Source organism: Schistocerca gregaria, chromosome 10, assembly GCF_023897955.1.
Source record: "Schistocerca gregaria isolate iqSchGreg1 chromosome 10, iqSchGreg1.2, whole genome shotgun sequence".
Lineage (NCBI taxonomy): Eukaryota > Metazoa > Arthropoda > Insecta > Orthoptera > Acrididae > Schistocerca > Schistocerca gregaria.
The window spans coordinates 191,801,309-191,827,507 of record NC_064929.1 but is presented as its reverse complement, the minus strand read 5'-3'; the positions used below and the strand labels follow the sequence as shown (position 1 = coordinate 191,827,507).

At 40.2% G+C, this 26,199-nt stretch overlaps 1 protein-coding gene across 1 annotated transcript in view; it reads right to left on the bottom strand.

The window, feature by feature from the left end:
- Positions 1-26,199, bottom strand: part of LOC126293235 (DNA (cytosine-5)-methyltransferase 1-like) — a 161,671-nt gene that overhangs the window by 55,786 nt on the left and 79,686 nt on the right. Inside the window, exons 14-15 of the mRNA XM_049986355.1 lie at positions 6,083-6,176; positions 5,835-5,986 (exon numbers count right to left, since the gene is read on the bottom strand). Of these exons, the coding sequence (XP_049842312.1) occupies positions 5,835-5,986; positions 6,083-6,176 (246 nt within the window). The remainder of the gene's footprint in view (positions 1-5,834; positions 5,987-6,082; positions 6,177-26,199) is intronic.

The window sequence follows — 26,199 nt, the reverse complement described above, 5'->3', positions numbered from 1 at the left end:
TGTTTTCCGGTAACTTAATTGGCTTTCTGTCACTAAAATCGATTTGTACCATGAGTGTAAAGTGCCTGATGTGCCGTAGAATCGTTAGCTCCGGGGTCTGGTGTGATGGATGTAGTAACTTTTTTCATTGGGGAGATTTTAGTGGCGTGGGAATTGGGAAAATGAGCGAGACTCATCAGTGGTTCTGTAGGCTATGCAGTAGAGATAGAAAGATTGTGGAACAGGAGGGGAAAATTGCTGCCCTTCAGGCTGAGTTAGATGAGGCTAGACGAGAACTGTGCAGGTTAAGGGGGGAGAAGGGTAAAGAGGGGTGGGAAGTGGCAACAGGCATAAGGAAAAGGCCAAGAAATTCTTCTGACAGCTTTGTTATTAATGTACAAAATAGGTTTGACCTGTTGCCTCAGTCAGAAACCGATGAGCCTCTCGCAGAAGTAGATGTAGACAGGGCTCAACAAGCTTTCAGCAGCAAATTGAATAAGAAGGTAGGGAAGTGTGCAAAGAGAAAGAAAGTCTTGTTGCTAGGTAGTTCACATGCTAGGGGTGTGGGCCAACTTGTGCAGGATGAATTAGGGTCAGAATACCAGGTCACAAGTTTTTTTAAACCTAGTGCTGGACTGGGGCAGGTTACAGAGGATTTAGGTTCACTATGTAGAGGCTTTACTGAGAAAGATACCGTGGTTATTGTGGGTGGGCCAGGCAACAGTATTGACAGAGATCCGGGGTACAGCATAGAGTGTGACCTGGCAAATATTGCATCGGCATCGAGTCATACCAGTGTTGGGTTTGTGTCGGTTCTGGAGTGCCACGACTGGCCTCATTTGAGCTCTTCTGTCAGGAGAGTTAATTTGGAGTTGGAACGGCTACTTGGATCTGATGCAGGGTCACACATTGGTGTGGTTCCTGTTGATTCACTCTGTAGGTGGGACTATACTAGACATGGCCTACACCTCAACAAGAAGGGGAAGGGTAAACTGGCTGGGCTGATAGCAGGAAATTTAAAGGGGGGAGGAACTACATCTCATGGTGGTAACTCTTTTTTAGTGTAAGATCAGTGTCCAGTGGGAAACTCAGCCAAGCAAGTACTAAAGATGTAAAAAAGTTCAAGATACTCACAAAAGTAAAATGAAAAATGTTAGTATATTTCATCAAAATATTGGGGGATTGAAGAATAAAATTGATGAGCTTCTGCTTTGTTTAGAAGATATAGAAACTGAGAATGTAATAGGTGTACTACACCTGTCTGAGCATCACATTGTCACTGATATGCAAAAGGTTAGCATCAATGGGTACAAATTAGCTGCACATGTAAGTAGAGATAATATGATGAGAGGAGGAGTTGCCATATATGTCAAAAGCTTCCACAGTGCAAAACATTTAGAAACTGAAAAAAAATTGTGTAGACCAACATATGGAAGCATGTGCCACTGAACTAAAACTAAATGATGGCACTTTCATAATTGTAACAGTGTATAGGTCCCCCTCAGGGAATTTCCAGCTATTTCTAGAAAACTTGGATGCTTTGTTGTGCTATCTGTCAGACAGGGGGAAGCAAATTGTAATTTGTGGGGATTTCAATGTTGATTCCCTGAAAGAGTGTGATAAGAAGAATGACCTTGTAGTATTACTCGGTTCTTTCAATTTGAGCTCCATCATTGATTTTCCTACTCGGATAACAAAGAACAGCAGGTCATTGATAGATAACTTTTTTATAGACGAAGATAAGTTTAAGGACATAAATGCTTATCCTGTTGAGAATGGTCTTTCAGAGCTAGTTACAGTACATGGCATAGCTCCATGCAGTATATCAAATCAGAATTTCAAAGCAGTGCGTTCAATTAACAATATAAATACTGCAAACTTTAGGGAAAGCCTAAAGGAGCTAGACTGGGATGAAGTGTATATGGAACCCGATGCAAACTTGAAATATAACTTATTTCACGATACATTTTTAAGGGTATTTGAAAATTGTTTTCCCAAGAAAACAGTGAAATATAATTCCAAGAAAACATACAAAAAACCTTGGCTAACTAAAGGAATAAGAATATCTTGCAACTGTAAAAGAGAACTGTATCTAACAGCAAGAGGGAGTACTGACCCTGAAATTGTTCAATATTATAAAAGCTATTGTGCGGTACTAAGAAAAGTTATTAAAAAGTCCAGAAGCATGTGTATCATGTCTGAGATCAGTAACTCTGATAATAAAATTAAAGCAATTTGTAATATTATTGAAAGGGAAACAGGACTACCAAGAGCACAGGAAGACTTTAGTGCCATAAAACTGAATGACAAGTGTACTAACAAACAATCTGAAATTGGAAATATTTTCAATAATCATTTTTTAAATGTTGTGGGGAAGGTAGGATCTAGATCTTCAATAGAAGAGGCAAGGCTTCTAATAGAAGAGGCCATACCTGTGCAGTTTGAAACAGCTGTATTTCCACGAACCTCTGCCTCTGAAATCAGTAAAATAATAAACTCACTGAAAAGTAAAAGCTCTTACGGAATTGATGGCATTTCCAGCAAGGTACTTAAAGCTTGTTCCCCACAGATAAGTAGGATTCTCAGCCACGTATGTAATAGCTCTTTGGAGCAGGGTGTTTTCCCCGATAGACTGAAATATGCCATTGTAAAACCATTGCATAAAAGGGGGGATACGTCGGATGTCAACAACTATCGCCCAATCTCTCTTCTGACAGCTCTATCAAAAAATTTTGAGAAAGTAATGTATTCAAGAGTAGCCTCCCATATATGTAAAAATAAAGTACTAACAAAATGTCAGTTTGGTTTTCAGAAAGGCTTTTCAACAGAAAATGCTATATATGCTTTCACTGATCAAATATTAAAAGCTCTGAATAACCGGACATCACCCATTGGTATTTTTTGTGATCTCTCAAAGGCCTTTGACTGTGTAAATCATGGAATTCTTTTAGATAAGCTAAGTCATTATGGTTTGAGGGGGGCAGTGCACAAATGGTTTAATTCATACTTAACTGGAAGAATGCAGAAAGCTGAAATAAGTGGTTCATGTAATGTTAATACAACAGCTGATTCCTCAAACTGGGGGGGGGGGGGGGGGGGGGCTATCAAGCACGGGGTCCCACAGGGTTCGGTCTTAGGCCCTTTACTGTTCCTGATATACATTAATGACTTACCATTCCATATTGATGAAGATGCAAAGTTAGTTCTTTTTGCTGATGATACGAGTATAGTAATAACATCCAAAAACCAAGAACTAACTGATGTAATTGTAAATGATGTTTTTCACAAAATTATTAAGTGGTTCTCAGCAAACGGACTCTCTTTAAATTTTGATAAAACACAGTATATACAGTTCCGTACAGTAAATGGCACAACTCCAGTAATAAATATAGACTTTGAACAGAAGTCTGTAGCTAAGGTAGAATTTTCAAAATTTTTAGGTGTGTCCATTGATGAGAGGTTAAACTGGAAGCAACACATTGATGGTCTGCTGAAACGTCTGAGTTCGGCTACGTATGCTATTAGGGTTATTGCAAATTTTGGTGATAAGAATCTCAGTGAATTAGCTTACTATGCCTACTTTCATTCACTGCTTTAGTACGGTATCATATTCTGGGGTAATTCATCGTTGAGTAGAAAAGTATTCATTGCTCAAAAACGTGTAATCAGAATAATTGCTGGAGCCCACCCACGGTCATCTTGCAGACATCTATTTAAGGATCTAGGGATCCTCACAGTATATATATATTCACTTACGAAATTTGTTGTTAATAATCCAGCCCAGTTCAAAAGTAATAGCAGTGTGCATAGCTATAACACCAGGAGAAAGGATGATCTTCACTATGCAGGGTTAAATCTGACTTTGGCACAGAAGGGGGTAAATTATGCTGCCACAAAAGTCTTTGGTCACCTACCAAACAGCATCAAAAGCCTGACAGATAGTCAACCAACATTTAAAAATAAATTAAAAGAATTTCTAGATGACAACTCCTTCTACTCATTGGCTAAATTTTTAGATATAAATTAAGGGAGGGGAAAAAACTAACTTAAGGATTAGTGTCATGCAATATTTTGTGTAATGTAATATCTTGTACAGACATCTTTCATTAACCTGACACGTTCCACATCATTACGAAGTGTCGTATTCATGATCTATGGAACAAGTATTAATCTAATCTAATCTAATCTACTGATGTCTTCTTCAGCAGGTCTTCCAGATGACTGAAAAATTCTTTAATAAAGCTTCTAATTGACCTATACAGAGCTGCTATAGTCAAGTTGTTGTTCCCTAGTTTTAAATGTATTGCTGCAATCTTAAGTATCATTTCTTTACTCAGATCATCAATCCATTTGACTTTTTCACATGCTAAGTTATTTCTGCTGTTCCTTAGCCTGTATCCATATGCTTCCTCTTCCTTGCAACCTAATTCACTCACTATGAAGGAATGTGGCTTTGATTCATTTAGATATACATCAAAGTGCTGTGTTTTATTCACTATATACACTGAACATTCTGGTATGTAAGGATCAAATTGCTAAGTTTTACTCTAAAAAAGCATTCCTATCACCTTTGTGATTGTTAATTTTGTTTAAGTCATCTTTCTCTGCGATAATTTTTATTATTTTATCACATAAAAATTTCTTTCCTTCAGAATTTACAAGCATCCCATGTTTGGTACGTAGGCATGAACTTCATTGCCATCACACTTCACACTTTCATGTTTATCACTAACATCTCTTTCAGTAGTAATTGCATTTGACTATCACTCATAAATGTGCATGATTTTTGTAGTGATAACAGTTCATAATATTTGTAGATGTTAGTTTTTTCATATTCATATTTGGAACAGTTTGGCTATCACGTGAATGTATACATGATTTTTGTGATGGCTCACACATGTAGGTTTTGTCCCATCACTCGTTAGGTCTTTGATTGTTAGTTGAAGACTACTTACATTATCATTTAACTTTCTGATTTGATCACTACAACTCTTACACATGCTGCATTTAATGGTATAATTTTCACATTTTTACATGAACACTAAGTGTGTCTTTACAAGCAGCCAGCAAGATATCTTCTCATACTGTGATAAATTTATGCAGTTTTAAACTGATGAGATGGAACCATGTAATTAGTTAGTTAGTTTCATGTTCCAGGAATCATCTGTATGATAAATCATAATGAAGTGGAATGAGTCAGTTTAGACTGACATTAAACATTAAATTGTAAATATAGCTGCATGCTGACCATTTACAAGTTATTTTTTTATTTAGTTACTAATTCCTACCAACAATCTTTTACACATTATAATAATAGAAATTCTTCTACAGAATAGAAGGAGATATCAAGTAGAAACTTTTTCAGCTTGTTTTTAAATTTTACTTTTCTGCGTGTCAGACATTTTATATCACTGAGTAAGTGATTAAAAATTTTGGTTCCAATATTGTGCACCCCTTTTTGGCTAAATGCAACAACACTGTGGAGTAATGAGTGTTATTTTTTTCTTATAGTGTTGTAATTAAGTACGTCATTATGTCTTTTACCAAACTTCATGAGGGAATAAATGTTTGGTATAGCAGTGGTTAAAACAGATGTGTACAAGGTGATCATGGGTGAGCACCACATATTATTCTTACAGCATGTTATTGAAGTATGGAGACTTATTTTTTTAAAGATAAACTACCCCAGAACATTATTCCAGATAACATTATTGAATGAAAATATGCAAAATATGTCAACTTACTGATTTGTCTCTCCCAAAGATATACTATGATTAAACGAGTATGTCTATACCTCTAAGAATTCAGTCTAATTATTTAAGAAGGATACCTAAACTGTTGAAATGTTTACTCACATTTGTTACAAGTTGGAGCAACAAATTGCAGTCATCCATTAAAACAGTGCAGTGTGGATGATTAAGGCTGAAGGCTTCTGCAGCAGCCACATCTTTTTCTATTGCCCAGCATATGTCAGCAACACCTGATTGCTGAAGACCATATGAAAGACCTAGTAGGAGAGAGAAGGAAAGGAGTTCATAGTAAATTTCAGGGGTCATGAATGACATACTTTAGATGCTGATGACATACAAATACATGATGCTACCTCCACAACCAGCAAAAATATCCAATGTTCTCAACTTCCTGTTAACATCTGGCCAGTATTTCAGCTCACATGCATCCATCCTACCCTGGCTGTCCTGCAAAACGAGAAATGGAAACAGATCTTACTAATATTGTCTGCCATCAAGACTTGATGCTTGCTGCAATGTTAACACACGATATTAACCCTTTCATGGCTACAGGCATTTGTAGAAAGCCCAGGCGGCTATCGGCAAACACGTACATGGCTATAGGCGAACACGTACACAGAATAAGTAGAATGTCCAGAGAGGTACGGGCATTCATGTATATCAGGCAGGTAGGAACACCTGACACCCAAGAGCACTCATGTACTCCTGGGTGTGGGAGTAGATAAACTTTCGCAATAGAATGGTGCCTCACAATTGTCCACAATTCATCATTCCTGCCAATGCTATCACTATCTACTCTTCTTATTAACATTGGTAAACACTATATTTTTCACCTACTGCTGGTTCCTTTCTCCTTACGAGCCAATCTAATAAATATAATTTGATTTTCTAATTTCCACAAGACAAAAGACACAAATATATATAAATCAGGGGGACATGAGTTATCCTAATGAACTGACATATTAGATGTGATTCTTGAAGCTTTCCTGGTGTACTGAATATTCTATGAAGTTTCAGCATTGCAGCCAGATCATAGTGACTTCTTACCACAATATTTAGGTTGGCAACTGACCAGCCACCTTCAGGTGAGTGCCCGCCACTGGAGACTGTTAGCTCATGGTGTCAGTTTTATAGCAAAAAATGGCTTGGAGACATATACACATTAGTGGCTGTCACAGGTGCATCCTCTATTGAAATCAGCATCCTCTCCCAATGCTATTCCACTTGTGGTGCTAGAAACAAACATCAGATGTCACCAGATCTGTCAGAATGAATAAAATGTTTTCTCCCAGAAGAAATTAAAGAGGTCACGGTGAGAATTCAGTAATTAAATAATCTGTGGAAATACATCTAACACAAGATCTCATAAATCGTGATGGTGGCTTTCAACTGGACAAGGCTTGGATCCTGTGATCTCTTTAATTTCTTCTGAGAGAAAATATTTCTTCATAATGACAAATCTGGTGATATCGAATGTGTGTGTGTGTGTGTGTGTGTGTGTGTGTGTGTGTGTGTGTGTGTGTGTGTTTACATGTAGTTTCACATTTATGCATGCACCTATGCACCACAGATGGAACAGTATTTGCAGAGGGTGCTGATTTTGACTGAGGATGCTCCTATGATGGCCACCAATGCACACACGTCTCTGCACCAACTTTTGCTATAAAGCTGACACTGTGAATGAGCAGTCCCCAGTGGCAGACATTCATACGAAGATGGCTGGACAGTTGCCAGCTGAAATATTGTGGTAATAAGTCAACATGATTTGGTGGCTAAGATGTTACAAAAGGAGAACAGTGTAGCAAAATAACAAAATATGAGCAATTTCTTAGCAACTACCAGCCACACAGAACTGCAAATGGTATGCACTGCCAAACAAATGAAGCTTGATTTCCTAATCTACAAAGTACACATGATACAAACATACTTAATCTAGAAGGGCATGAATTATCCTATAGAACTAATGTATCAGATACTGAAAAAGCAAACAGTGCAAGAAAAGTATGTACAGTTTCTCAATAACACTTGATGCCATACGCAACAGAAGATGGTCTTGGTTGTGGGTGTCTTTGCTAGGTAGTGCTCACTTTGAAACTATGTATCTTGAAATGTATTTGTCTGATTTCAAAGAAATTTTAATCAGTTATAGGCACATATGTTGGTTGTGTAACTCTCTAGTTTCAGAATTTTTCAGTCACAAATAAAAAAGTTCTTATAACCTTTGTAAAACAACTTTCTCTCAGCCCAGCATAAACTTATAATAGAAAGCTTGGATTAGTGTTGAAGCTCTCTTTTGTGGTTATCTGAAACTGCAGCCACTGTGACCATACTGCATGATACTGATTTTGTAAAGAGTATTGTTGCTGAGTGGTTCCATGCATCCTCGAAAGTGCTACTAGTCCGCAGTGCCCATAGTGTACAGTGGTCCTGAGGTTGTGGTACCTGGCAGCCCACCAGCCAATCAGCCAGCTGGGCAAGCAGGACACTCGACCGCAACAGCTACAAAAGGGTTAATATAGCTGAGATTGGCTCACAACTTGTCAACTCTTGTGTGTCTTTCTCACAGTGTGTTGGTAGACTGTAGTACCACAACATTACAGTGAGTATGCACACTATGTCTGAACTCTTGCGGCAATTGGGTAAAGGTGTGAGCAATGAGAATAATGGACAGGCAATGCTACAAGTTGAGAATTCGTTTCAGGTAGCATGTCCAGATAACAAAAGAAGCTGACATGACCACTCACATAAAGTGGGAAATCCAGGTTTGGATCTTGGTCTGGCACAATTTAATTCAGTGCTCAATTGTGGCTGAGATCTGTATTTCATTTAAATCATGTAAACAAAGTAATGCAGACTCTGGAACAATGTAACAAAAGATGTCCTAATACTAGACAGTTCCTTTATTAGAATGTTAAAAGGCACAGTTAATGGTGTCACCAAAAACTCTCAATTTAGTCAGTCCAGCAATCCCCACCTGTCACGAAGGTGTTGCAGGTACTCGTAAGAGGTGCCCAAAATCTGTGAGTGGGGAATTAGTTCACACAATTCTTTTAAGACAACATGAGAAACATCATTTATGTTCTTGAGTTCTAGTAAAGGGGTGATCTAACACAGTAATTGAGGAAATATGCAAATACAAATAAATGAACTGGGAGGTACCGTAGGTGAAGGCAATTTAGCATAGTGATTGCAGCAAAATAAAATTACTAATAAACAAACTTGAGGTTCATTGGGTGAAGCTAACCTAACACAAGAGATCAAAATAATCTAGCACAGTGAGTAAAGCAAATACAAAAAATGAATTTGAGTTACTACTGGGGCTAATCTAACATAATTGGGGATTTCAGGCTTTAATGCTGCATGTATGCTACTGCGGTGGTTTGTGTATAGTTCACAACAAGAAGTCAGATCTTGCTGCACTTGCTATTATTTAACAGGCTCTGTGAATCAGATATTCCAGACTTGGGATGCAAGACCATGATGCAACTGCTGAATAATGTTGCCCTGAAGTATGGTATCACTATTGCCTATTGGTTCGCCAAAGGTATTGAGGGAGCCTGCAATGCTGTTTGCTTCATAGACACATAAAACTGACTCACATTGATGTCTTCACATATCATTTGCCTATCTGATAGCACTATGGCAAGCCCATTAAGTTCTGATAATGAAATAAATTGAATGTAAACTTCACACCAAAGGAACACTAATTTGCTGCACTCATTGTGTGGACAGCTTGGTGTCTGCATAGGAAGTGCTGGGAGTTGGGAACGCTTCCTCCTGCATGCTTTTGGTAAAAACCACATGTGCTGTGGTAAAGAAATGTCTGACAGAGAAAACTCTTGTCCTCAGATGCATGCAGGTTGTGATGTGGTTTTTTGCTTGGTGACATTGCAACAAAAACAGGCTGTACTGGGTCATGTGGAGTACCCAGTACAGCAGGTTTCATAGTATGCAATACATGCTAAAACAGATGTGAGTAGTGTATAAGGACACTTAGTGAATAAGGTCACTTAGTGCAACAGTGTGAAATAGTTGTAATGAAAATGTTAAATTGTGTTACAGACCAATTCATGTATGTCATTAATCAGGTAAAGTAAGGAAAAATCATTATCACTTTGATATTTCAGGATGTTTGAAGAGAAAGAACAAGTTGTGGAATCAGGGTTAATAGTGTATAAGTGTTAGTAACCTTTTTCATTCAGTTTTGTAATTGTAATTCAATTAGTAAGACTCATTGTATACCATAACACAAATTAACTGTGTAAACCATTAATTTTGGAAAAGCTTAACATTTATGTATCTTTGCAAGTCAGGAAAACATATTCTTACAGAAATCATCAACTAAAAATCTGTAATTAAACTTGTAATTCTGGAACATTGTATAGAGAAATTCAGTGCAATGTCCACAGATTACGAGAACTAGAGAATATTTGTTTAAACTGGAGACATAACCTGATTCAGAAAGACAATCTGAGTCATAAATAATGTCAAAGAATGTAATTGTTAAAACATGTGTAAAGTCACCTTGCCCAAAGCCTTGGAGTGAGTGCGGTTGGTGTACTATCTGGTGTGTTCCGGTTCCTGGGAAGTTGTGACACTTAGCTGTTGTATGTATGTGTGTAATAAAGAAGTGTTGTCAACAGATTAATTGGTGTACATCTGGTAGTCACCTATGACATTCTGCTGCGATATTATCACCACCAAAAATGTAAAACATGGTACGATCAACTATACTATGTTAAACCTGAATTGATGGGATTGCTATGTTAGATTTGGTGGACAGAGCTGGTATGAGAAGTTATGTTACATTTGACTTTGGAGCTGGGCTTTTGGTTCTGGTTACATTTTAACGTGCATCTGCTACAGCAAGAGATCGTCTGTTAGAGCAGACATGTGGCACCCACAAACATGAAGGAGTGCCTCGCCACAATTTATAACATATGTTTACTTTATTTATGTGTGTCATACTCTATGTGCTATTATATATTATCATGTATTGTTTGTGCTATACCATGTTAATGTAGCAACTGTGTGCTTTGGCATTCACATATTTCATATCCATTGTCAATTTTTGCCACAATATGTGTGCAGAATTTTGATGTTTATTTTCATTTACCAGAAATTTAAGGTAAAATAACCTATATGTTGCAAATACAAAAAAATTTCTGTTGCTGCAAGAGCTGTATCTTTATGTAGAAAACATCACTGTTAACTAATCATTTTGTGTCATCAGACTTTCATCTTTGTGGAATGGAAACACAGTTTAACATATAGGCTTCAATAAATAACCTGCTAGATAAACACAATGAAGCACCAAGAAACGGAGCGGGAAATGGAACAAAACATTTTGGGTGAAGAGACTTTGTTGCGATATTCCAATGATCACAAAATCGAGTCAAATTTACAAAGAACTTGGCAGTACAAGTATACTTATCAGCTGACATTGCACCCACCTGGGTTGGAATCATGCACCAATTTGGTCGGGAAGAGCGAGCAAGGTTTCAAAGTGGTTAGCACACTGGACTCACATTCAGGAGGATGATGGTTCAAACCCATGTCCAGCCGTTCTGATTAAGGTTTTCTGTGATTTCCCTAAATTGCTTCAGGCGAATGCTGAGATGGTTCCTTTGAACAGGCACAGCTGATTCCTTTCACCACCCTTCCCTAATATGGTCAGACCGATGACATCGCTGTTTGGTCCCCTACCCCAAATTGACCAACCACCCACTCGGTTGGGAAGGATGCCATGAAACTCTTGTGGCCCCCTCTGAGGCAAAATGGCCCACAACTGTTCGAAATGGTCATTGATATCCTGGATATTGGCACTGGGATGGAGTTGATACCCCACACACATTCTATCAAGGACAGATTTTGGGATCATGGTGATCACAGGTGTGGTGTTGTAAGCACAGCACACTCCACCACACAGCACCACAGTGGGCAGTAGACCGACACCCACTCCAGAGATGGTGTATAGCCCAGCAATGCACTGATAAGTCACAGCAGTGGTGCCACCAGAGAAATTATATGTGCTGGCCTAACAGCAGAGGGGTCAGTTCTGAGCCAGCTCAACTACTGAGATGACCACCTTCTACTCATGTACTTCATGCCACATCATCTGCTTCTAGAGTGTCCACACTAGTTAGTCTTCAGTGGACATTCTAGTGGGACAAGAAGCCTTAGCTTCTGGAATAGTAGCTGCACTTCAGGATCTGCTGCCTAAGCCAATTTGTACAAAGTTGAGTATTCATTAATAAATGTGTGTGTCTTGTAACTAACCATTATCAGTGTTTCAGTGTTCTCCTCTCATAATGTTTCCCTCGGAGAACTATAAGTAACTGAGGGTGGTGACGAGTAAAATCTTTTTCTTTTATTGTATCAAAAGTATGATACAACAATGGAAGTACCTCAACATCATGTAGACAATGCATAGAGACTCATGTCATTCATGAATAATCATTGTCCTGTTTAAAAATGGCGCCACAATAGTGTAACTTGAAAGGTAACACATAGGAACACAGGATATCGGAGCTCTCTCAATCACTATCAAGAGTGACCTGAAGTCATGCTCAGTGTGTCCTCATACCTGGATCGCAAGAGCAACACCACTGGAACACGCTCATTGTGTTGTGAGTATCTCCAATGATGTTTCTGCGCACTGAGATGTAAATAACTCAGTGAATTCCTGTTTAGTCTCTCAATGCTAAGACAGTACCTGCCATGACAATTATTGTTGTACTTCATATCTTGATGGCTGCTCTGTTAACAGAAGTGCGAAGCATGAATGCTGTCTGTTAATTTTGCAACAGTTACAGAAATGTAAATAATTTTGCCTAAAACACAACAGCAGATATTTACACTTATTGGTAACTATCTTTTGCATTACTTGAGTTACACGTATTGAGGTACTGTAATGTTTCCACTACTTTCACATATGCTTGTGAGTGTTGGCAAGCAATTGCACTGGTGATGAAAACTCATCACCATCTTAAACTCATAAGCTAATATCAAACACATTTTCTGTGTATAATTACTGCAGCACTGATTAAATATCTAAACTCGACATTGCATAGCAATATGAAAGGAACGAGCACATATGTTTAGTTGTAAGGAAGACGAATGGTCAATTTTGGTTTGTTAGAAGATTTTTAGGAAAGTATAGCTCATCTATAAAGGAGACAACACACATAAAATTTGTGCAATCCATAACTGGATGCTGCTCAAGTGTTTGGGATTGCTATCTGCTCTGATTAAAGGCAAACAATGAAGTAATTCAGAAGCATGCAGCTAGATTTGTTACAACTCAGTAGCAAACCATAAAGCGTCTCTCCACATCAATATCAGAATACTTGGACCTCTTCCAAGTTTGCCACATTACTCACCAATGATGGTGATTTGTTGATAATGCACAAAATTATATTTATATTGTTGACCTCCTTCTGTTCTCAGATTACAGAACATTTTTTACACTCAAGAGTTGCAATTTTTTGGGGAATGAAAATCTCCTCTATAAAAATCAACAAGGATTCCACAAAGAGAGATCTTGCAAAAGTCAGCTCGCTCTTTTCCTCCACAAGTTCCACAGTGCTCTCTATAACACTGCTCAGGTTGATGCCACAGTTCTCAACTCATTTGACTCTGTCAAACACTATATTTAGTGAAAAAAATACAAGCTTACCAAGTATCAGACCAGGTTTGTGACTGGATTCAAGACTTCCTCGCAGGTAGAACTCAACATGTCACCCTTAATGGAACAAAACCTACAGATGTAAAGGTAATTTCCAGACTACCCCAAGGAGCTGTTATAGAACCATTACTGTTCATAATTTATATAAATCATCTAGTAAAAAGTGCTGGAAACTATTTAAGACTTTTTGCAGTTGATTCAGTTGTCTGTAAGAAAGCAGCAATGCCAGAAGACAGAAAACTGATGAATGATGCAGGCTCTGGCAATTTACCCTAAACATAAATAAATGTAACAAATTGTGATCTCATCTGAAAAGAAATCCACTACTCTATGACTGCACTATTTTTCTGGAAACAGTATCTACTGTGAAACATCTAGGAGTAACTATCCAAAATTATCTTAAGTGGAATGACCAATTAAAAAAATATATGAAGGTTGCCCAGAAGTAATGTACTGCATTTCTTTCTCAGCTAAGAACAATGCAACAAATGCAAAGCATTATGTATGTATTATTTGAAGCCTCCTGAATGAGCATGCCAAGCTTCCATCACTTCTGACAGATAGAGTAGCTGCAGTAGAGTTTCACAATGAAGTTTGTATGTGATGTGCTTTACAAGCAATGTGCGAACACTGACTTTCTCACTGCAGAGAAAAAAACTGTCGGGAATATTCACAAATGCTTGTGCAAAGTCTAGGGAGAATCTATTGTTGACAAATGTACAGTTACCCACTGGGCACAGAAGGTGAGGTCAGAGTGGCACATACTGTCATGGGATCATTTATTTGGTATGAGAGGTTGCAGAGATGCTCAACAAATTCCATTGGAAGACATTACAAGAGATACACTGTGCATCAAGGAAAGGTTCACATTTGAAATCTAAGGAGACCACTTCCTGGAAAGAGTCAGACAATGTACCACTTCGGTGGTATCATCCAGAGATCACGATTCCACACCAAAGCTGGCAATGCGTATCTATGGTTGGTTGGTCGATTAGGGGGAGGAGACCAAACTGTAAGGTCATCGGTAACATGATCTACAGTGGCCAAAATTGACAGAGGAGCAACACAAACAGCACAGTCCAGTCATAGGGTAAGGGATAACATGCAAACAAAAAGTGAAAAGGGATATCAGAGCAGCAGCAAGAGAAAAGAACAGGATGGGGGTGGGTAAAAATGAGGAGAGTAGGGGTGCCCCAGGAACGCTAAGTGTGAGGGGACACCAGCACCACCACCGACCTATCTCGACACCCATACCATACCATTACCATGATGGAATGGGGACAATACCAGGAGAAGAAGACACAAGAAAAGGGGAAACAAAACAGCACAACAGACCAAACTAAATGGAGGGAAAATGCGGGGAGAATCCGGCGGTGTGGAGGCAATGTCGAGGCCTCCGTAACCAAAGCCTATGCTAACTGAGGGACTCAAATTCCAGAGGAAAATTCAAGGACTTGTACCCCAAGAATAGAAACCAGTTTCATGAAGAAAACTGAGGACAAATGTAGCTGTGTCAGGGTCGTCCACTAACACCCAAGACGAGGAATGTGGGAGAGGATATTTAGTGTGAAGGACCAAGAGGCAAGGGCAGTCCAGCTAAATACAGATCACCATGAGTGGAGGAGCTCATTCAGCTCATTGCAAAAACTGTAGATCAATCTAGTATGACCAATACAAAGACAGAGCACAGTAGATTCCTTCCAGGAGAGGCAAAGGAAAGAACGTCACATGGTGGGAGTCACCTCAATGGTGTGAAGTTTATTAGACAAGGGGTAGCCTTCCAAGAGTCTGCCCATGATTGAGAAAAAAGGGATTTGATGTAAAGCCACAAAATGTGAATCAAAACCATAGACAGTGACAAGGGCTCACTGCAACCCACAACAACACGTGAGAGCCATTCCTGAAATGCCTCCCCTCTCAACATTACAGCACCCTCACACTGAGGTTAATATAGTGCCGAGAATTCGAGAGCTCTGCTCCAGTTCAAGACAGTGTCATCAAGTAGAACAGTGACAATTGTTATGTTTCTGAGGAAATGTACTTTGTAAATGTTGCATTTTGTATTTCAAGAGAACAATTTGTTAATCTGTGCATCAAGTGATGTTCGTAAATTATCCACTACTCCTGTAGCTAAGGAGTTTGTCAAAGTTGAGTAAATCTTTTATTCATTTATGTAATAAAGTGAACTAATAGTTCACGTGTTCTATTTTCGTGAACCTTCTCCTAGAGCAATCAAAGAACCCACAATTATGGTCAGATGAAAGTAGTATCACCTCATCACAAGAAATGCTGATGATGATCAGTGTTTAACTGGCTCATAATTCACACCAGCTGTCTGTCTGTTGCACATGTCTTTTTTTCTAAATTTTGCTGCTCTGCTCCTAGTCACTTGTATTGTGTGTCCTATAACATTTCATTTCACTGCGTCCGAACCACCATGGGAAATTTCTCTAACCGGTGTTCCATTGTTTCATGTACAGCAGATACAACTCTTGCTGCTCCCTGTCAGCCAACTTATATCCTTACTACACAAATGATTAGCATTGCCACCAGTGGCTGCTCCAAAATTAAACCTATTTAACCTGTACCACAGTCAGGGCAAAGAAAAATCAGACTACAGGCAGCAATTCGAAGCACACTTTGCTGCCTAAAAAATAACAGATACGTAGCACAATGCTTACTTTTTGTACACTGTCAGTCCTGAAGTGTAATGCCTCACATTAAAATCCGAAGGAGCAGCACAATCAAACAGTGGATAGCAGAATTCAAAGTTCTCACCAGGCACTCCAAGTTTAGATGTTCATGTGGAATGAGCTATAGTGACATAATGTTGCGTGATGACATTATGCAGAATGTATCTGATGCACACACTCAGGCTTCAATTCTGTACCTTGCTGACCCTGATTTAAAAACAGTTCTGTCTATTGTGGAATCCCAAACACTTGTGGACTCTGCAGAGGTTGATTCTGAGGCTCCCAGTGAACTAAAAACATTCAGTCTTGTAGCACAGCAAGTGTGTTACAAAACTCTGGGAGAAAAAAATGCCATCAGTGTTTTTCAAGACACAATCATTAAAACTGTCTGTGCCATAATGCTCATTACTTTCAGTGTGGACATGAAAGTCACATTCAAACTGTACGCCTATGTGCCACACCAGGCAAAGGTGACAGGCACCTTGCTAGTGCACGGCAGCCACAGCAACACTGTCAACACATGTACACTGTATAGGCCGTGCCACTCACTCGGGCATGAGGCAAACCAAGTATTTCTGTATCATGGAATTTTTCTGCTGCAATACACAGTCAAATGGACAAACTTTTTGTGCAGTTGCAATTGGCACAAAAGACAATCAAACTAAAATTTGATACTGGTGTTTCTGTTTCCTTGATAAATAAATACACTTTTTACAGAATCGGTAGCCCATCACTACAGCAGCCTACTTTTATTTTGTCTGCCTACAACATCTACATTTGGTGTTTCTGTTTCCTTGATAAATAAATACACTTTTTACAGAATCAGTAGCCCATCACTACAGCAGCCTACTTCTATTTTGTCTGCCTACATCATCTACATTTACATCTACATTTATACTCCGCAAGCCACCCAACAGTGTGTGGTGGAGGGCACTTTATGTGCCACTGTCATTACCTCCCTTTCCTGTTCCAGTCGTGCATGGTTCGCGGGAAGAACGACTGCCAGAAAGCCTCCGTGCGCACTTGAATCTCTCTAATTTTACATTCGTGATCTCCTCAGGAGGTATAAGTAGGGGGAAGCAATGTATTGATACCTCATCCAGTAATGCACCCACTCGAAACCTGGACAGCAAGCTACACCGCGATGCAGAGCGCTTCTCTTGCAGAGTTTGCCACTTGAGTTTGTTAAACATCTCTGTAACGCTATCACGGTTACCAAATAACCCTGTGACGAAACGCGCCGCTCTTCTTTGGATCTTCTCTATCTCCTCCGTCAACCCGATCTGGTACGGATCCCACACTCATGAGCAATACTCAAGTATAGGTTGAACAAGTGTTTTGTAAGCCACCTCCTTTGTTGATGGACTACATTTTCTAAGGACTCTCCCAATGAATCTCAACCTGGCACCTGCCTTACCAACAATTAATTTTATATCATCATTCCACTTCAAATCGTTCTGCATCCATACTCCCAGGTATTTTACAGAAGTAACTGCTACCAGTGTTTGTTCCGCTATCATAGAATCGTACAATAAAGGATCCTTCTTTCTATGTATTTGCAGTACATTAAATTTGTCTATGTTAAGGGTCAGTTGCCACTCGCTGCACCAAGTGCCTATCCGCTGCAGATCTTCCTGCATTTTGCTGCAATTTTCTAATGCTGCAACTTCTCTGTATACTACAGCATCATCTGCGAAAAGCCGCTTGGAACTTCCGACAATAAAGTCCAGTCCTTGGTATGTGTAGTTTACCAGAAACTTTTCAGGGAGTGACGAAGTGTGTTACTTTTCATGTACTCAATTCTAAAAACAGTGCAAAAATTTTTAGGTTAGATTTGAATTCTTGAATTTGTGCATGCAGAACAATGCATTACAAATTAGTGGTTCTGTGCATCAAACCAATGTTTCTGAGTTGTGTAGTAAGTACAACAAACTATTTGAAGCAGGTATAAGATGGGCAGAAGACTTTGAAGGACACATCACTGTGAAAGGCAATCCACAGTTGTCATCTGTGACATGTCCCCCCATGCATTACATGGGCAAGTTGCTCAGGCATTGCAAAGATGGCGAGACAGTGGGGTCACCCAACCCATTTCTGTAAGCCAATGGGTATCGCCCAATGCACAGTGTAAATGCACAACTACATTATACTCACCTGCCATTACAGATGTGCCAGCATCCCATGATACTAAGGAGCTACAATCACTCATGGGGAATTTCAGCTATTATATAAAATTTATTCCTAATACTGCAAAAGTTCCTGCTTTACTTAATTGGCTGCTCCAGAATAATTCTCCTTTTGTGTGCTCCAAGGAAAGACAGAATGCATTTCAGCAATTGAAAGAGGCATTGTTAAGTTGTAGGTGTTTGATTCACTTTGTCCCAGCTAATCCTGTCATGGTAGCTGTGACTGCATCTTCTTATGGGATTGGTGCAATTCTGTCCCATAAGATTGGTTCTTGTGACAGACTTATTGCTTTTGCCTTCAAAACTCTCCACAAAGTGTAGTTTAACTACAGTCAGCTTAAAAAAGGAGGCACTCATCATTTTCTATAGTGTTATGAAATTCTACCCTTATTTATATGGTAGGAAGTAGTATTTTCCCGCTGGCCGGTGTGGCCATGCGGTTCTAGGCGCTTCAGTCTGGAACCGCGTGACCACTACGGTCGCAGGTTCGAATCCTGCCTTGGGCATGGATGTGTGTGCTGCCCTTAGGTTAGTTAGGTTTAGGTGGTTCTAAGTTCTAGGGGACTGATGATCACAGATGTTCAGTCCCATAGTGCTCAGAGCCATTTGAACCATTTGAACCTATTTGCTGACAAATCATCGGGCTTTGACAGCCTTGTTGAATCCTGCCAAGATCATCCTACCTTGGACAGTACAAAAATTGTAACATTGGACTCTGTTAATTGTCAATACAAGTTGTTGTACAGGCCCACTGCCCAAAATTCGAATGTTGACAAGTGGTTTCAGTTAGCAATCAGTACTGACACAGTGTTAGATTCATCCGAGGTATCATGCTTTCAAAGCTGTTTGCAGGATATGGAATGTCTTCAAAATTTTCCCTTGGTGTTCAGTGTGTAGCCACTGCAAATGCTTCTGTCTCAGTTGTTCAGGTTCTTTTACAAAACGTTTGCCACAGGTGGTGATGCAGATTGAAAAGAATTCTCCATCCAGTGGCACAATTCTGTTTCTCAAATTGTCTCACACTTTTTGCACAAACAGGTGTTCTGCTCTTGCATTCAGAGTAAAATGATGTGCATGTTGTGATTCCCCAGTCCCTACAGCGGGAAGTTCTGCTTTTCTTGCAACAAGGTCATGGGAGCATAGTTTGCACAAAGTAGCTCACCTGCCATAATTGTACTTGGCAGGGCATGGATATTCAGATTGAGCAAATGACCACTTGTCACAAAGTTTGTGCAAAAAATTAGCCAGCTCTGCCACAATATCCATCCAGTCTGTGGCAGTGTATTCACATTTATTTCACCCTCGGACTTGGGTCATTATAATGTCGAGCTAGTGAGACCTCCACCCCAGTCCGAGACCTCAGATACAGCAGTCAACATCATTGAATAGGACAGTGATGAAATGTACTTCATACGTGTTGTGTTTTGTACTGCAAGAGAACAGTTTGTTAATCTGTGCATCAAGTGTTGCCTTGTTAGCCCATGACATTCATAAATTATCTAGTACTCCTGTGGCTAAGAAATTTGTCGTAGTTAAGTAAACCTTTTATTCCTTTATATAATGAAATTAACTAATATTTAATGTGTTCTAGGTTGATGTGCATTCTCCCAGAGCAATCAAAGAACCCACAGTTGTTGCCAGACAGAAGTAGTTTCACCTTCTAACAACCCTACCACAACAAAGTTCAAAAATTAGTTATGATTGTAGTGTTACTCACACTGCTAAATATTACATTTTCAGGCAACAACAAAGTTATATTATGTGGCGGGTGTCATTAGAGCACAGTTAATAAAGTCATTTATTTAAATAATGTATAAACTAGGCACTCATCTTTTCATGTTTTCCACACTGGTCTCATTGTGGACTCGTGGCTCAATTGTCAAAAATCTAAGTAGTGATGATTCCAAGCTTGGGTGCAAAGAGGCCTAGGTGTTATTCTGCGATATTCGAAAGTTTTATACATGTGTGTTTCATAAACCATTCTTGAAGATTAAACTTTTGCAAGTTAGGACAATGGTGATGTAAAAAAGTAATCAGCACTCTGAATTTAAGTTACGCTTCTGTTTTATTACTTTTGTTGCAATATCACGTAACCCGTTCCAAAACATCACTTCACAATATAAAACATACTTGAAAATATCTTCCTCACTGTTAAAGTTCACATTTCATAAACTGACTACAATTTGCGTCTTTTTAACATGACAACCAAAGCTTGACTCTCTAATAACCGCTTACACGCCCAAAAATCAGGGTTACAAGTATGTCAAAGATCATAGTGACAAAAGAAAGAATACAAATAAGAATAATATCATTGCAATATATACATATTGATACACTCCTGGAAATTGAAATAAGAACACCGTGAATTCATTGTCCCAGGAAGGGGAAACTTTATTGACACATTCTTGGGGTCAGATACATCACATGATCACACTGACAGAACCACGGGCACATAGACACAGGCAACAGAGCATGCACAATGTCGGCACTAGTACAGTGTATATCCACCTTTCGCAGCAATGCAGGCTGCTATTCTCCCATGGAGACGATCGTAGAGATTATGGATGTAGTCCTGTGGAACGGCTTGCCATGCCATTTCCACCTGGTGCCTCAGTTGGACCAGCGTTCGTGCTGGACGTGCAGACCGCGTGAGACGACGCTTCATCCAGTCCCAAACATGCTCAATGGGGGACAGATCCGGAGATCTTGCTGGCCAGGTTAGTTGACTTACACCTTCTAGAGCACGTTGGGTGGCACGGGATACATGCGGACGTGCATTGTCCTGTTGGACCAGCAAGTTCCCTTGCCGGTCTAGGAATGGTAGAACGATGGGTTCGATGACGGTTTGGATGTACCGTGCACTATTCAGTGTCCCCTCGACGATCACCAGAGGTGTACGGCCAGTGTAGGAGATCGCTCCCCACACCATGATGCCGGGTGTTGGCCCTGTGTGCCTTGGTCGTATGCAGTCCTGATTGTGGCGCTCACCTGCACGGCGCCAAACACGCATACGACCATCATTGGCACCAAGGCAGAAGCGACTCTCATCGCTGAAGACGACACGTCTCCATTCGTCCCTCCATTCACGCCTGTTGCGACACCACTGGAGGCGGGCTGCACGATGTTGGGGCGTGAGCGGAAGAGAGCCTAACGGTGTGCGGGACCGTAGCCCAGCTTCATGGAGACGGTTGCGAATGGTCCTCGCCGATACCCCAGGAGCAACAGTGTCCCTAATTTGCTGGGAAGTGGCGGTGCGGTCCCCTACGGCACTGCGTAGGATCCTACGGTCTTGGCGTGCATCCGTGCGTCACTGCGGTCCGGTCCCAGGTCAACGGGCACGTGCACCTTCCGCCGACCACTGGCGACAACATCGATGTACTGTGGAGACCTCACGCCCCACGTGTTGAGCAATTCGGCGGTATGTCCACCCGGCCTCCCGCATGCCCACTATACGCCCTCGCTCAAAGTCCGTCAACTGCACATACGGTTCACGTCCATGCTGTCGCGGCATGCTACCAGTGTTAAAGACTGCGATGGAGCTCCGTATGCCACGGCAAACTGGCTGACACTGACGGCGGCGGTGCACAAATTCTGCGCAGCTAGCGCCATTCGACGGCCAACACCGCGGTTCCTGGTGTGTCCGCGCTGTGCCGTGCGTGTGATCATTGCTTGTACAGCCCTCTCGCAGTGTCCGGAGCAAGTATGGTGGGTCTGACACACCGGTGTCAATGTGTTCTTTTTTCCATTTCCAGGAGTGTATATCAAACTAACTCTACATTAATGAAATCAAATCTGAATGTTGTCACAGAAATATGTTAACTACTTTACGGAAACACAGTAGAATATTGCTGGTATCGAGAGGTTGAGGTGAGGTGCCGTAATGGTTACATAATTCAAGTACCATTACAATCTGATCGTAAAAATTTCCTCCCAAATACATCTCACAAACTGACCACAGTGAGAAAATTCAAGAAATTAAAGCGAAAATAGAGGTTTCCCGATGATCATCCTCCACAGACGCAATTGGCCATTGGAACAGGGAATGGGGGAACAGTCAGTGGTACAAGAAGTGCTATCTGCCACACACTTGAGAGATGGTTTGTGGAGTACTGTTGTAAATGTAGAATGCAGAACAATAATTTACTGCTGAACACAGTGTGGCACCAGTCATTGGCAGTCCACACTTCCCAGCCATGGCACCATTCCAAATGCAGCCATTTGTGTTGTGGTGTTAATGGAAGCTAATACACAGGGTGGTAATTCCCCAGTCCAGTTCTCAGATGGCATGCAGAGATATGAAGGGGTTACGACATGCTCGGTGCACAATACATCAAATCTTTCTAACTGAGATCGTATGTGGTCAACTGAAATCTCGATGGTGGCACGCACTTGTGTTCCTGTGCAGTCCAACATCGGGCCACTGACACACCTAATGACCTGAAAATCTGAATACTGCACAATTGAAACAGCCGGCTGAACGGAGACCCTCAATGAGGCCTCTTTCAAACTTGGTCAGGAGCTGATAATGCTGTCTCATATAAGTACATGGCATCTTCAGACCCTTCACAGTGATCAGTCAACAACCTGTGACATTGCTTACACTCCTTATATATCTTAACAGGCTTGATAATAATACTGAACACAAACAACACTAATGCACTCTGGTGGACATTCTAGCTATTGTAGAAAATTGCAGCTGCAATCATTCATGTATCAGCTATTGGTGTGTACATATACAAAGTCAGACCGAAGTATCATTTAAAGCTGATACTTGAAACTTCGTTTACAAACTTCCTCAGGATAGTTTACATCTATCTTTAAGAGCCTTCTAGTTCAGTTTCTTCAGTACCTGTGACACTATGCCATGGGTTAAGCAAACCTGTGACCATTAGTGCTGCCCTTCTCTGTATACATTCAATATCCCCCGTTAGTCCTATCTGGTTTGGGACCCATACACTTGACCAGTATTCTAGGATGGCTGGCACGAGTGATTTGTAAGCAACCTCCTTTGTAGACTGATTGCATTTCCCCAGTATTCTACCAATAAACCCAAGTCTACCACCTATTTCACTCACAACTGACCCTATGTAGTCATTCCATTTTATATCTCAACAAAGTGTTACACCCAGCTATTTCTGTGAGTTAGCCAATTCCAATAGTGACACACTGATATAACAGTCAAAGGATACCACAGTTTTTTTAATTTTGTGAAGTACACAGTTTTACACATCTGAACATTTAAAGCAAGATGCCAATCTTTGCACCACTTTTAAATCTCGTCAAGATCTGACTGAATATTTTTGCAGCTTCTTTCATATAGTACTTCAGTATAGGTAACCTCATCATCTCTAAAAAGCCTGATGTTACTATTAATATTGTCTGCAAGGTCATTATACACAACACGAACAGCAAGAGTCACAACACATTTCCATGATGCACACCTGAAGTTACTTCTACATGTGATGACGACTCTCCATCCAAGATAACATGTTGCACCTGTACCACAAAGTCCTCAATCCAGTAACAAATTTCATTTGATACCCCATATTAATGTCCTTTTGACAATAAGCATAGGTGTGGTACTGAATCATATGCTTTTCAGAAATCAAGAAATACTGCAACTAAATCACTGCTTTGATCCAAATCTTTCAGTATGTCATGAGAGAAAAGTGCGAGTTGGGTTTCACATTATTGATGTTTTCGGAATCCATGCTGGCTGACACTAAAGAGGTTATTCTGTTCAAGATACCCTGTTATGTTTGAACTCGGAATATGTTCTAAGATTCTACAGCTGATAGTTTTGTGGATCACTTCCACTACCCGTGCTGTAGATAAGTGCAAACTGTGCTTTTTTCCAATAACTGGGCATGGTTTTTTTGTTTGAGGGATCTATGATATACTATAGTTAGAAGAGGGGCTAACTCAGCTGCAAATTCAGTATAGACCTGAAAGAGATTCCGTTGGGACCTGAAGCTTGTTCACTTTTAATGATTTCAGCTGTTTCTCAGCACCACTGACTCTAATACCTATTCCATTTACTTTTTCAGTGCTACAAGGATTAAATTTGGGTGATTCTTCTGGTTTTCCTTTGTAAAGGTACATTTGAAAATCAAATTATGCATTTCAGCTTTTGCTTTGCTACCCTCAATTTTAGTTCCTGTCCCTTTCACTAGGGACTGGGTGGGTACTTTGGGGTCACTAATAGCCTTCACACAGGACCAGAATTTCTTTGATTTTATGAAATGTAATTTGACAACATTCTGCCATTGTAGTCATTGAAGGCAAATGCATAACTCTCTTGACAGCCAAATCTGTCTCATTCAGCGTCTCTATCTTTAGAACTACATTTTGTGTTATACCTAATTATACAGTAATCTCTGTTTCTTGAGAAGTTTCTTTATGGTGATTGTATTTACGGTGACTGTATACCACAGAGATTTCCTTCCATTGTCAACTGTTTCACTGGGTCCTTATCTGTCCAGTGTGTGGTCAACTATTCTTTTAAACTTAAGCCAGAGTTCCTCTGCATGCTCCTGCCCTGGGCTGAAAGTTTCCAGTTCCCTGCTGAGGTACAACACTATCAAATTTTTTACCTCTTTTATTGAACATATGTATCTTCTGGTTGTTTTGATTGTCTTTTGTACTTTCGTAATCATGGCTGTCACAACCGTGTTATGGCCACTGGTACCAGTTACGATATGGCCATCCTCAAAGAGGTCAGGTAGCTTTGTTGCCACTAGATCCAATATATTTCCATAATGAGTGGTGTTTCTAACTATCTGTTCTAGATAGTTTTCAGACAAGGCAAATAGTAATCTTTTGCAAGATGTCTTATCATGCCCACCACTAACTAAACTTTAGTTTTCCCAATTAACTGTTGGATGATTAAAGTCTAGACCAATAATTACAGTACGATTGGGAAACTTATGTACAAGTGAACTGAGGTTTTTTCTAAAGTTTTCAGTTACATCAGGATATGAGTCTGGTGGGCAGCAGAAGAATCCAATTATCATTTTATCTCTCCCCTGACAATGACTCTTGCCAAATCAGTCTCAAATACAGCTTCAATTTCTATCTCGATGGATTTGAGTTACTTATCTACTGTAACAAATATGACGACCACCATTTCCCATTTGCCTATCCTTTCAATATACAGTTAAATTTTCCATAAATATTTCACTTGCTATCAATTTCAGGTTTCAACAAGCTTCCCATATCTCGTTCTGTGAGAGTTTCATTGCTCTTCATGAGCGCTTCAAACTCTGGCACTTTGATGCAAATGTTTCTGCAGTTTGCCATTGGGATTTTAATACTGGGAGGCCTTTCTTTGATCTTACACTGATACTTCTGAGTTTCCTACAGCTACTGCTATCTGGTTACAATGAAAAGTCAACTAATGTAAAAAATCCTTATGTGCACCCCACACACAGTCAGCTACCTGAGCAGCAGCCTCTAATGTGTAGTGCACACCTGACACATTTAGGGGAACCCTACAGTTCTCAACCCTATGGCACAAGTCCAGGAAGCCACAGCATAGCTTATCACAGAACCTTCAAAGTCTCTGGTTTGGTCCTTCCACTCGACTCAGAACCAAATGATCACAATCAGTTCTGGGGACAATGCTGCAAACTGTGACCTTTGTTGAAACTCCATGCACAAGGCTGGTCTTATCACCTTTCTCTGCCAGTCACCATAATGACCCAAGAATGACTTCAGAGCCCTGATGACAAGCATCATTTGTTCCAATATGCACTACAATCTGCAGTTGGTTTCCCCCTGTTCCCTAAATGGATGCTGGAATAGCCCCTTCAACATGCTGAATGAGGCCCCCAGGCAAACACACTCAGCATGCCTGGTGTCCTTTCCTCTCTCTTTCTACCATTTCCCCAAGGATACCACCAATC